Here is a 12,989-nt window from a genome sequence, read left to right as displayed (position 1 = left end):
TCAGCCATGGGTCTATATTCTTAGTTCATTTATTCCCATCGAAAAGAACATAAGAAATTCCACTGAATCAGACCCACATATGTGAATACACATACAAGTGATTTAAATTTGGATAATTCATAAACTGGATGTTCGTGCATTTCTTATTTATAAATGCACATACTTTTCTAATCAAATGATTAACACCATATTGATCGTTTCCTTTTAAATAAGGTATACTTCAAACGTTTCAACCATATATCAAATATCATAACTGTAAGACATCTGGAGCATATGTCCTGGTGAGTCAGCAACTATAGTGAGGGCAAATATCTGAAATTACATTTATGGGATGCGTTGTTTTTGTAAGATAAACCTTCCTGCTGCAGATGTCCTTACTCCTGATAGCCCTCTGTCTTCATGTCATTGAGACCAAGGTCTTCATTCTGCTCAAATGTCCTGGTGTACTTCTCAGTTGTCATCTCTGGGTCTGGGTCAGGGGCATAGACGTTCTGCAGACAAACACGACAAATCAATTCATTACAAATTAAACAGAGGAGACGTCTGAGGTTCAAACACAACATCTGTGAAAGAAGAGTGTCTTTTACCTGGAGATAGCTGTTCCCTGCAGGGTCGTCGAGAACAACGTGCACGTCCATTTCTCCCGCCATGATCTACAGTATTTTTTTGGAAGAGGTGTTTTAAGTGCCACTCAGCCTCCATTACACTTTGAGATACAACAGTTTCAGCATGGGTGCCAGACTTTTCTGCATTCAAAAACTCTACTTTGTTGCCCAGCCAAACATGTGAACGTATGCTTCAGATACAGCATATGTGAAATTGTTGCATGAGCTTTTGTTTAGTCTAAATCTCATGTCATACTAACAGTTGTTTGAAGATTCACAATAAGTGAATAAATGCACCTAGTTAAAATATACAACCTAGTTCAAATATACAACTAAGGTCCCAATATACATTACATGTACAAAAGCATATTTACATGGTAGTTATAGTGCATTTACAGTGCAGATACACATTGTTAGTATTTATGACTTATACCAGATGGTAACATTCACAATTTAAAAGAATTGCAATAAACTCACAATGGAGACATTGGATCTTTAAAAAAATATTCTAGAGTGAGACTATTAGCCAAAGAGTTATTCGGAGTTAGTTCACAAATTGAATGCAAATAAATACGTAAAAACGTTCCATGGGTAAATAGTAAATACTTTGGGACGTGTAATTACACTAAAAGGTATTATATGTAAAGTGAGACCAAAACTAGCTCCAAACAAAACAGTGATATTCAATGATTATATGCCTCTAACCTTGTCAATCTTCTCACCAAAAAGTTTCAGTTTCTCTGTTCGATCTGAAGTGGAGCTGTCTCCACAAGTGAATGGATTTTTGGAAACAATCTGGAGGAAAACAGTGGCAGTGGATGAAAACATTAATATAAAATAGCTCGAGTCCACAGTGAAAGAGACCATAGAACAGGGGTGCACCTCTTATATCCTTGAGGATGGCAGTCCTGCTGGTTTTGGTTTCTCCCTAGTATTTAACTAATCAATTAATGTCCATGATTGGCCACACCTGGCTTCACATGTCTAAATTAGGACTGGAGTTGTGCACCGCTGCCTTTGAATTACAGTGCAGCCATGGCAAAGGTATCCAAGCCAACAGTGATTCCCAGGTGCAGAGTCCATGGACTAGAACACAACCAGCATTAAAACATATACAACTCTCCACTGGAGTTCAATCCCTCTGTACATCCTTCCTGCTGCATCTCCCCTTCATCCCCCCCTACTTCTCAACAGTCTGCTCACCAGATCTTTGATGTCTTTGAGGAGTCCCTCCAAGGTGGTGAATTTGCCACCGACAGCTGCCATCCCCAACTCAAACTCCAGCTCAGGTATGAGGATGCTACATGTCTCCGACTGCACAAACACAAACCGGCACAACATGATTGAGTCAACTCCATCCTGATTCAGGAATAGCATTGCTCTCCCGTGAAAAAGTTATGTTCCATTACTGACAGGAATTGATTATGAAAAGACAAACTCTTAAGACAGGACAACAAATACCTGAGCCACCTCAATCATGACAGTATTCATATTATGAGCTCCATTTGGCATGGGTGCTATGAACTTTCTGCCATGCAACGGTAGCCTAAGTACCAGTCTGTTTGTGCTATCATGCCAACTCCTTGTCATGCCAAACATTGTTTGGCTTGACAATGGTAGTAATGGAGTTGGCAAAAGCACAAACAGACCTGGGACCAGGTTAATAAAAATGCTACAGTAAAAAAAACTAGTGAATGCAAGATAAAGTACAAAGAGGGGGCTACCTTGAGAAGATCTCTGGACATGTCAGACACGTCAGTGAGGTGAAGAGTTATCTTGGTGCCCAGCTCTTCTGTGGCTCCACCAGATTTCACCTAAACCACAGATTAGATGGGCAAATTAGAATGCATTCATATTAAGATATTTGCAATATCTGTGAATATGCCTTGAAAATAAATACATGTGCCAAGAAAATAAAAAGAGGACACTTACTTCGTTGGTTCGATGTCCACAGTCATCACAGTTTGTTGCCATGATAATGACTTCTTTGAAATGGGGTATTTCTGAGGAATTGTAAAGGAGGATACCTAAACCTTGCAAAATGAAACATTCTACACTGGGCCTCCCGAGTGGCACAGTGGTCTAAGGCACTTGATTGCAGTGCTTGAGGCATCACTACAGACCCAGGTTCCAGGCTGTGTCACAACCAGCAGCGCCCAGGGCAGCGTACAATTGGCCCAATAACCCACAATTGGGTTAGAGGAGGGTTAGGCCAGGGGGGGGGGTGTACTTGGCTTGTGGCGAGCCGGCGCCTGCAGGCTAACTTCGCTCGTCAGTTGAACAGTGTTTCGTCCCGCACATTGGTGTGGCTGGCTTCCGGGTTAAGTGGGCGGGTGTTAAGAGCGGTTTGGAGGACACACAACTCAACCATCACCTCTCCCGAGTCCATTGGGGAGCTGCAGTGATGAGACAAGATCATAATTGGATATCATGAAAAAAGGGGTAAAAAAAAAAGTTTATGAACATTCTACGCCATCCTTATCATAGGACACTACTTGGGAGCAGTGATGTAGTGGTAAAAAAAATGTTTTTAAATGGTAGGTAAATGCTGATTGCCATTCGTGGTGAAGTAAAGTACCACTATTCTTTCAATGCATTTTCCTGCAAAAGGAGAGGAATAGTTGCACAAAATAAAAAAAGGTAAATGGCATTTATGTGCCTTAACCTTACACTACTGCTGGGGACAACCAAACAGACTGGAAAGGATACGGACAAGCTTCATGTTTGTCGAGGCTGGGGCATTGCACTCTGGACAGTTTGTATTAAACGTCAACACCTGAGGGAGAAATAAGGTATGTTACTCAAGGGTCAATTATTGAGGAAAAACTCCAAATTGGGATGCAAAATGTCTGGAAATCCCACCTCATTTCTCATACAGTCAATGTCATTACTGGGCTTTTCCTCCTCGTCTTCAGCCTAAGCAATAACAAAAAAAGCTACATTTTAAGTCACTTTTGCTATATAGAAGTTTATACTGGTGAACATGGGTCAAATTATAAATGTATACCGTCTTGTTTTTTTTCTACCTTATGAGGATTCTACACGCACAAGATGATGACAGCATCGGAGGCATTGCCTTTTCTAAAACAGATATGTCCCCTTACAGGAGAGTTGTGATGTGTCAAATCAAACCACGCACCTTTATTCCTAACTGGGCGTCCTGTTGGGGTGTTCTCTTGTAGTGGCTGACCGAGAGAGCCTCATCTTTCTGCGGAGCAAAGGGGTTCTCCACAAAACTGTTCCCAGATGGATCATCAATGACCTAAAATTTTATTGCCAGAAAGATTCAATTCCATTTAACTTTAATCTTGTACATGGTTGAGGCTGGGCAATAAAATTGGACTTACCAGTGTGAATACACCTTCTTTCAACTTCTTCAATTTATCAATGAACTCATCAATCTTTACAGCAACTTCTGGTGCAGTTGCCTGCAAGAGTTAACATGATTTTAGTCAACAAGCAGTGAAGTACATATGGCATTTGGTATGATCAAAGTAAACAAAGCTTATACATTTCTTAGTTGTTGGTCTTGCTCCAACCCTGCAACTGCACGGTCTATGAGGCCTTCGATGGTAGAGAGTGCTGGGGAGCAAGAGGAACAGTTAATGGCTTGAATGGGATTGAGGCATGTGGATCCTGTACATCTACATGCAAAAGTGTTCTTCTAAGTAAACAAAGCTTCACTTAATACAACAGTTGGATTAATTTAGTCAAGTTTAGCCTACAACACTCCTGCCGCCTTTGGCAAATATGTGTATAAATAAAATTTAAATGATCCCGGTAAAAAAATAATAATAATTAAAAGCTAAGGAATCTCAGCCGTAAAAGCCAGTATATTGGATCTGGGACCAGGCTAGCAATTATCAGGCCGACAATATCAGTGGCGACATGACAGTGGCATGTATGCATGAAGAGTGAATATTGTTTTCAAAATCAATAAAAACTGAGTGAGTACTTACAGCCCTTCTGAGTGTATGGGGGGATTTCAAAATCCAGTTCTGGGATTCTGGTGGTTGCACTGTCTGCTTTGACAACTTCTCGATTCATATCCTACAAAATGAGATTACAAAACAGACTAAATATCTAATACAAGATATATATCAAATAACAATATCTAACTTGTATTTTCTTTCTAAGCTAGCTATATTAATTAAAAAGGTTTTCTGAAGCTAGTCTGGTCCTCAAGAGAAGCATTGACGTCAGCACAGCCAATGTGTACAACAGTCCTGACGGTGTGTTCTGTCTAAACGTTAACTATACTGTTTAGACAGAGGGTCAGGAGGGACTGTTGTGCACATTAGCCATGCCGTCCGCTTTGTATAGGAAAGCTTTGGAACTTTACTTTCATATCGGGAAAGAATTTTCAAAAAACAAAAAAAGGTAAAATCACTATACATGGCAGGTAGCCAGCCTAATGGTTAGCGCACGTGTCAAACTCATTCCAGAGGGCTGAGTGTCTGCAGGTTCACTCCTCCCTTGTACTTGATTGATTAATTAAAGGTCACTAAGTAGTAAAAAATTCCCCTCACTTGGTTGTCTAGGTCTTAACTGAAAGGAAAAACCCACTGACTCTATGCCCTCCATGGAATGAGACACCCCTGGATTAGAGCGTTGGGCCAGTAACAGAAAGCTTGATGGTTTGAATCCAAGCCGAAAAGGTGAAAAAGCTGTTCTTCATTTTAACAGAATCCCACGTGGCAATATTTCCAATGGATGTGTTGCAGTTTTCCATTACAGCACCAGTGTGTTGTCAGTGATTATGTTAATGTTTGCTCTAGTGTTATATTTTGGGAACTGTTTCCATCACAGAGTGTGACACTAAAGATGTGTGAAGAGCACAGTCAACCCCTGAGTCAACAGTTGCTTTGTGAGAAGGTGTTAACCCATGTTCACAGTTAACCAGTGTTATGTAAATGGGAGCTGAAAAGCACCAGTGACTATGCCTTGGCCCCAAATCAGAGTAGGTCCACTGAGGCCATGGCCCTGTTGACACAAAGCTGGGCCATGGAGGTGGAAACAAAAGTCTGAGGCTTAGTAAATCAGTGGAAATTCACCACACCTTTTCTCCAAACACATCTGTAAAGGAAGGATGCTAGAAAAGTTAATACAATGAGCTGCAACTGTTTCAACAGTAAGTGTATATTTCGCATTTGTAAAATTATTTTGATGTGATAATAAAGTATTCATAGAAGTGTTTTGTGCATCAAAGCTAGGACCGAGACTGAAAAACAGCTTCTACCTCAATGCCAGCAGACTTAAATAGCCATCACTAGCCGGCTACCACCCAGTAACTCAAGCCTGCACCTTAGAGGCTGATGCCCTATATACATAGAATCACTGGCCACTTTAATAATGTTACACTAGTCACTTCAATAATGTTTACATTCTGCTTTGCTCATCTCATATGTATACTATATTATATAGTCAATGCCACTGCTCATCCTAATATTTATATATTTCTTAATTCCATTATTTTACTTTTAGATGTGTGTATTGTGAGATACCACTGCACTGTTGGAGCTAGGAACACAAGCATTTCACTAGACCCACAACATCCGCTAAATATGTGTGTCCAATAAAATTGGATTCTCAATTGTGATGACAATTTCAGTTTAGATGGCGTATGAGGCCATTTTGGTTGCCAGAGCTAGTTAACCTCTGAACATGTCTTGGATGGTAATGGAGTAGGCTAGCCCACAATCCTTAAACTCATCTGGTCTAGCCTAGTCCTGGATCTGTTTCTGCTCTTGCCAATGTTTCAAGTTTCATTAGTCCTATGTACGGGATACACATGGTTTACATCGTCCAACAAAACACTTACTTGCAGGTTCCTTCTTGACAATGCCAACTCCATTGCTGTTTTGCCATGACAATGAGTGGCATGATACAAACAGATTGGCACTCAGGCTAGCTACAGCTCATAGCCTACACAGTTACTACTTAGACTACCTGTTTTGACTTGACTTTGAGTGTGTAGGCGATGCCTTGATCCTGTATGCGACCAGCTGATTGGATTTCAGTGTTCGACCAGCTGCAGTTGGGACAGGTGAAAGAACTGATGATAACTTCTTTAAAGAAAGGAATCTTCGTAAGAAGAATACGTGTCATTCCCTACAAAAATGAAGAGAACACAACATGTTAGATGAGTCAATCCTACAGCGATACAGACCATACGTTCAATTAACTGGTCAGTGTGTTAGCTAGCCATTTACTTACATTTTGGTAACAATTCATGCACAGACTCTCAATTTCGGTGGGTTGATTGTCTTCGTCATTATCAGCACTGATCTCCTTGAAAACACTACCGCCAATGCCACGGACATTTTCCTCTGCTATGACTGACATTATTTCACTTCAAGAGGTTTTTGATAAACAAACTGTTCGTTTGCATATGCCCCCCCGCTGTTTCTGGAACTTTCTACTATCTACATCTGAAGGTGCAGTCCAAAATGCACGTTTTCATGTCTGCGTTGTATCCTTATCCCGGAAATAGACGTCAAATTAGTCTTCTTCTGTGGTGGAAATGTCATATGTTTTGTGCGCATGCGTAATACCATATGAAAGCGTCACACCATTTATATATGTATATACACTGCTCAAAAAAATAAAGGGAACACTTAAACAATACAATGTAACTCCAAGTCAATCACACTTCTGTGAAATCAAACTGTCCACTTAGGAAGCAACACTGATTGACAATAAATGTCACATGCTGTTGTGCAAATGGAATAGACAACAGGTGGAAATTATAGGCATTTAGCAAGACACCCCCAATAAAGGAGTGGTTCTGCAGGTGGGGACCACAGACAACTTCTCAGTTCCTATGCTTCCTGGCTGATGTTTTGGTCACATTTGAATGCTGGCGGTGCTTTCACTCTAGTGGTAGTATGAGACGGAGTCTACAACCCACACAAGTGGCTCAGGTAGTGCAGCTCATCCAGGATGGCACATCAATGCGAGATGTGGCAAGAAGGTTTGCTGTGTCTGTCAGCGTAGTGTCCAGAGCATGGAGGTGCTACCAGGAGACAGGCCAGTACATCAGGAGACGTGGAGGAGGCCGTAGGAGGGCAACAACCCAGCAGCAGGACCGCTACCTCCGCCTTTGTGCAAGGAGGAGCGGGAGGAGCACTGCCAGAGCCTTGCAAAATGACCTCCAGCAGGCCACAAATGTGCATGTGTCTGCTCAAACGGTCAGAAACAGACTCCATGAGAGTGGTATGAGGGCCTGACGTCCACAGGTGGGGGTTGAGCTTACAGCCCAACACCGTGCAGGACGTTTGGTATTTGCCAGGGAACACCAAGATTGGCAAATTCGCCACTGGCACCCTGTGCACTTCACAGATGAAAGCAGGTTCACACTGAGCACATGTGACAGACATGACAGTCTGGAGATGCCGTGGAGAACGTTCTGCTGCCTGCAACATCCTCCAGCATGACCGGTTTGGAGGTGGGTCAGTCATGGTGTGGGGTGGCATATATTTGGGGGGCCGCACAGCCCTCCATGTGCTCGCCTGAGGGAGCCTGACTGCCATTAGGTACTGAGATGAGATCCTCAGACCCCTTGTGAGACCATATGCTGGTGTGGTTGGCCCTGGGTTCCTCCTAATGCAAGACAATGCTAGACCTCATGTGGCTGGAGTGTGTCAGCAGTTCCTGCAAGAGGAAGGCATTGATGCTATGGACTGGCCCGCCCGTTCCCCAGACCTGAATCCAATTGAGCACATCTGGGACATCATGTCTCACTCCATCCACCAACAGGTGAAAGAACATTGTTGCACCACAGACTGTCCAGGAGTTGGCGGATGCTTTAGTCCAGGTCTGGGAGGAGATCCCTCAGGAGACCATCCGCCACCTCATCAGGAGCATGCCCAGGCGTTGTAGGGAGGTCATACAGGCACGTGGAGGCCACACACACTACTGGGCCTCATTTTGACTTGTTTTAAGGACATTACATCAAAGTTGGATCAGCCTGTAGTGTGGTTTTCCACTTTAATTTTGAGTGTGACTCCAAATCCAGACCTCCATGGGTTGATAAATTTGATTTCCATTGATAATTTTTATGTGATTTTGTTGTCAGCACATTCAACTATGTAAAGACAAAAGTATTTAATTAGAATATTTCCTTCATTCAGATCTAGAATGTGTTATTTTAGTGTCCCCTTTATTTTTTTGAGCAGTGTATATATATGAAATTGAAAATATATATATTTATTTATTTTTCAATTTCAAATGTGTTACAAAAATCTATACATCCTTCTTAAAAATGTTAATACAAATCATCACAAACAGATAAACACAAAATCAAAAATACATGTAGTGTACATTTCCAAATATTTTTATTGGAGGGGTAACATCTGAGTTATTTGAAAGAATGTTTCTCTCACTTTGTTAGTGTGCACATTATTTGTATGATAGAGTCCATACCTATGGCCACTTTACAACACATTGGAAGTTCCACCTGAATTCCACCTGAGTTGAGTAGCTAGCCCACATCACATCGTTTACTTTGTGAGTTTTTTTTCAATAAATTTAAACCGTGTCTTATCTAATTGGGAGCAAATATATTTGGGAGTGTTGAGACAAGATAACACATACAAGGCTCTAGACATGCCTTCAGCCGTAGTCATCAAAACTCTTCCTTGAATAGACAAATCTTTCCCTAACTTGAACTTATTTTTAACAGCTGGCAAAAATTATCCGGTGGCTATTTTATTAATTGTTCAGCAGAGCTTGAACCCCAGGTTCACAGTCCTCCTGAGGATGACCTTGTTTGATACTAACAGCCCATTGTACCAGGCTAGGAAACAGAAAGTTAGTACACTCTCTATATGGCAGGTGTAGTATTTGGAGAGTATCCAGTGTTGACATTCAGTTGTCTTTGTTGGCATTTTTATTGTTGTCCATGATGATTCCCAGGTACTTAAAACTTCCCACTTTCTCTACCTATTAACTATCCAGAATAAATTCTGACCCTGTGCTTGCTTATAGTTGTATTGGGGTCAGTCAGGCTTCCTGTTTAGATTAAGACACCGTGGAGCCTCGGAAAATGTACCTCAATCCAGAGAAATGCATTGTACTCCGAATTGTCCCAACTGTTGCAACAAGAAGATTGAACGACTGCTAGTCCTATGGTTATTTTGCATACAACTTTCTGGGAATGGTGCAACATAGTTGCTTGGCTTTTAAGGAACTTGACCATTTTTATTTTTATTTTCTTTGTATTTCATTCCTCTAACAGAATTTTTCGTAAGAGTTCAAATATTTCAAATTTTTTCTAGGAATGTTGTCCAACTGGTTTGACATTAGGAATGTTCTCAAATAATAAATTGCTCAGAGAACGTTAAGAAAATGTTCAATAAATAAAGAATGTAGTAACATTCTGAGAATGTTCTAAGAATGTTATTTAAATACATATACATTCCCTTCTCAGCATAAACAAAACTCTCTCCATTCTTTATCTTGTTCAGGTGTGTTGGCCGCACCCACTAATTGGCCACACTTGATCTTAATGAGTGCTTGTTTCCTAGATTAAAATGAACTGCTTTGTATGCATAAAAAAAAGATGGCGCGCTAGCTCCATGGGTAGAGAACAGAAGATTAGAGGTTTGAATCTCACTAATCCCATGTAACAATGAAAAAATAAATGTGTTTGCATGATTAATGAGACTAGTCAGGATCAAGGGTAAGATGAATGGAGCAAAGTACAGAAAGATCCTTGATGAAAACTGAGTAAAGGGTCTGAACACTTATGTAAATGTAATATTTCAGTATTTTTATTTTTTTGCAAACATTTCTAAAACCTGTTTTTGCTTTGTCATTATGGGGTATTGTGTGTAGATTGATAAGGGAAAAAAACAATTTTATCCATTTTAGAATAAGGCTGTAACATTACAAAATGTGGAATAAGTCGAGGGGTCTGAATATTTCCGAATGCACTGCACTTAAACTAATTTCCTAGATAAGCATCTCTTTTCTTTAGAGCATCTGTCTGCTGTTAATAAAGTTCGCCAGGATGTAATCATAAAAACCGGAAGGAACGGAGTTGCCTCTGGTTCATTAAGCAATTCCTATGAGACATGAATAGGGTTTTGGGAAATTAAGGTGAGGTTAACAGAGGCTTAGGAAATCGTATAAGTTTTATTCTATGATAATCATTATTAGCTAATTGAATTATTATTATCTCAATTACTTCAGTTAATGTTTGATTTTTTAAAATTACTTCATTCTTAAAAATTCACAAAAAGTGACATGAGCTGATGAAGATTCTCATAGAATATAGATATCCTAAGCCTAGGTTAACCACAGACCTTATATTTCGAGCATTTATTCAAAAACCCTACAGAAACTACATTAATTTCCCAATATGTTTGTTCAACGAACCATGCTGGAGTTAGTGCCTACAAAAAGACACCATTACTATTTATCTCTATATGAATAGGATGAAGTTTAGACGAGTGTTTTTCACTAACCTCTTTGATTCTACCCCTAGTGGACTGATGCAGTCAGTGCAATGGCCTACATAAGTCTAAAGGGATTCCTTGGGACGCCAACTCTGATGTCACCCCGTTGAGGGGACGTCCCAAGGATTCTGGATAGTACTAACCATTCCTAAAGTGACCACTGTGCAGTTCTGTTGTGAAATTTTCTTATTTATAAATAAATAAAAACATAAATGTTAACTGCCAAAATAAAGGAAACACCAACATGAAGTGTCTTAATAAGGCGTTGGGTCACCATGAGCCAGAACAGCTTCAATGCACCTTAGCATAGATTCTACAAGTGTCTGAAACTCTATTGGAGGGATGCGACACCATTCTTCCACGAGAATCCATATTTTTGTGTTTTGTTGATGGTGGTGGAAAAAGCTATCTTAGACGCTGCTGCAGAATCTCACATAATTGGGTTGATATTTTGGGATATTTGATGCCATGGCATATGGTTAACATCATTTTCATCCTCATCAACCCATTCAGTGACCACTCATGCCTTGTGGATGGAGGCATTGTTATCCTATGGGGGGGCATAGCCAAAATGTGACCCTAAGCATGAAGGGATGTCAATTGCTTATTTAACTCAAGAACTTCACCTGTGCAGATTATTATGGATAAGAGCGAGAATACTTTTATTTGTCAAACGGCAGTCAAGCATCGATCATCGTCACCAGAATAAGACCCTCGATATTTATTGGAAAGTAGCATCAAGATAATCGTGCACTTTCACCACCCTGTGAAGTTCATAAGTTATTTCATTTGTAGCCTAATAAACTGCATGGTTTTGAGTCATAGTGGGAGGACCACACACACTATATCGTTATGTGACTCCCAAGTTTACTTCGATATGTTGGTTATTAAATCAATATTTGCGCATAAAGGCATTTCCACCACCATTTCTCGCATAATTCAATTTACCGACACAAAAAGATCCCACCATGTCGAACGAACAAATTCTGTCGGTATTCATAAAATTGTACCGAAACTAGCCATTACCATCACAGCTATCGTGATTTTTTTACTCATAAAAACTGTGGATGGAAACGTGGTTAGTGACAAATAATAATTTATTCTCCAGGACTCAAAATGTATAGACAGGCAAACTCTTCTTCCTTAAAATCCCAATAGTTTTGACAGTGTACATATTCAAGTATTCAAAACACACATAGCAGCTTTTATCAGTTTAAATTACTCAGCCAATGACCAAATTTACAGATTGGGACTCTGGGGTTACATGCTTTGTGTTTACAGAGTGATGAGATGGGACATTGGGTTTAATCGACTTCCTCGATGGTGGGGCCTGAGGATCCACCACCTCCAGGAGCAGCACCACCAGAGCCTGAGAAGCCTCCAGGCATTCCACCAGGCATACCACCGGCACTCTGGTACAATTTGGTGATGATGGGGTTGCACACCTTCTCCAGCTCCTGTTGCTGGTGTTCATACTCTTCCTTCTCCGCAGTCTATGAAAAAATATACAGATTAAGATTGATTTATTTACCTTCTTGACACGTTATAGGTAATAACTTGGTTTAAATTAATGGGCCAGCAACATACTGTACCTGGTTCTTATCCAGCCAGGCAATGATCTCATTGCACTTGTCCAGAATCTTGGTCTTGTCCTCGTCACTGATCTTGCCCTGTAGTTTCTCATCCTCCACTGTGGATTTCATGTTGAAAGAGTAGGACTCCAGGGAGTTCTTGGAGGAAACCTTGTCACGCTGCACATCATCCTCACACTTGTACTTCTCAGCCTCCTGGACCATGCGCTCAATGTCCTCCTTGCTCAGGCGACCTGGTCAGACAAAAAAAGAAAAAGTCTTAAGTTAAGGATACTCTCACTATCCAAGTGGGCATCATATTGTAATAGAATTTCACTTTGGTCACATTTTAT

At 40.6% G+C, this 12,989-nt stretch overlaps 2 protein-coding genes across 5 annotated transcripts in view; both read right to left on the bottom strand.

Moving 5' to 3' along the window:
- Window positions 1–11: 11 nt before the first annotated feature.
- Window positions 12–7,109, bottom strand: zpr1 (ZPR1 zinc finger). Of its 2 annotated transcripts, XM_024393751.2 has the most exons (14): window positions 6,822–7,109; window positions 6,555–6,716; window positions 4,565–4,655; window positions 4,117–4,187; window positions 3,953–4,033; window positions 3,745–3,867; window positions 3,468–3,521; window positions 3,315–3,381; window positions 2,538–2,608; window positions 2,330–2,419; window positions 1,809–1,919; window positions 1,311–1,400; window positions 588–653; window positions 12–491 (listed from the first exon to the last, which is right to left on the bottom strand). In XM_024393751.2, the coding sequence occupies exons 1-14, from the start codon at window positions 6,948–6,950 to the stop codon at window positions 375–377; spliced, it is 1,323 nt and encodes a 440-aa protein (XP_024249519.1). In that variant the 5' UTR covers window positions 6,951–7,109; the 3' UTR covers window positions 12–374. The 2 variants fall into 2 exon arrangements, with proteins under 2 accessions (XP_024249519.1, XP_024249520.1); XM_024393752.2 differs by lacking the exon at window positions 1,311–1,400.
- Window positions 7,110–12,144: 5,035 nt separating this feature from the next.
- The window catches only part of LOC112228433 (heat shock protein 8), a 20,620-nt gene continuing 19,775 nt past the window's right edge, over window positions 12,145–12,989 (bottom strand). For all 3 annotated transcript variants that reach the window (XM_024393755.2, XM_024393754.2, XM_024393756.2), the window contains 2 exons: window positions 12,658–12,890; window positions 12,145–12,558 (listed from right to left, as the gene is read on the bottom strand). In XM_024393755.2, the coding sequence (XP_024249523.1) occupies window positions 12,370–12,558; window positions 12,658–12,890 (422 nt within the window). In that variant the 3' untranslated portion in view covers window positions 12,145–12,369. The remainder of the gene's footprint in view (window positions 12,559–12,657; window positions 12,891–12,989) is intronic.

This window comes from Oncorhynchus tshawytscha, linkage group LG30 (assembly GCF_018296145.1).
Source record: "Oncorhynchus tshawytscha isolate Ot180627B linkage group LG30, Otsh_v2.0, whole genome shotgun sequence".
NCBI lineage: Eukaryota > Metazoa > Chordata > Actinopteri > Salmoniformes > Salmonidae > Oncorhynchus > Oncorhynchus tshawytscha.
This window is presented reverse-complemented; position numbering and strand designations above follow the sequence as displayed.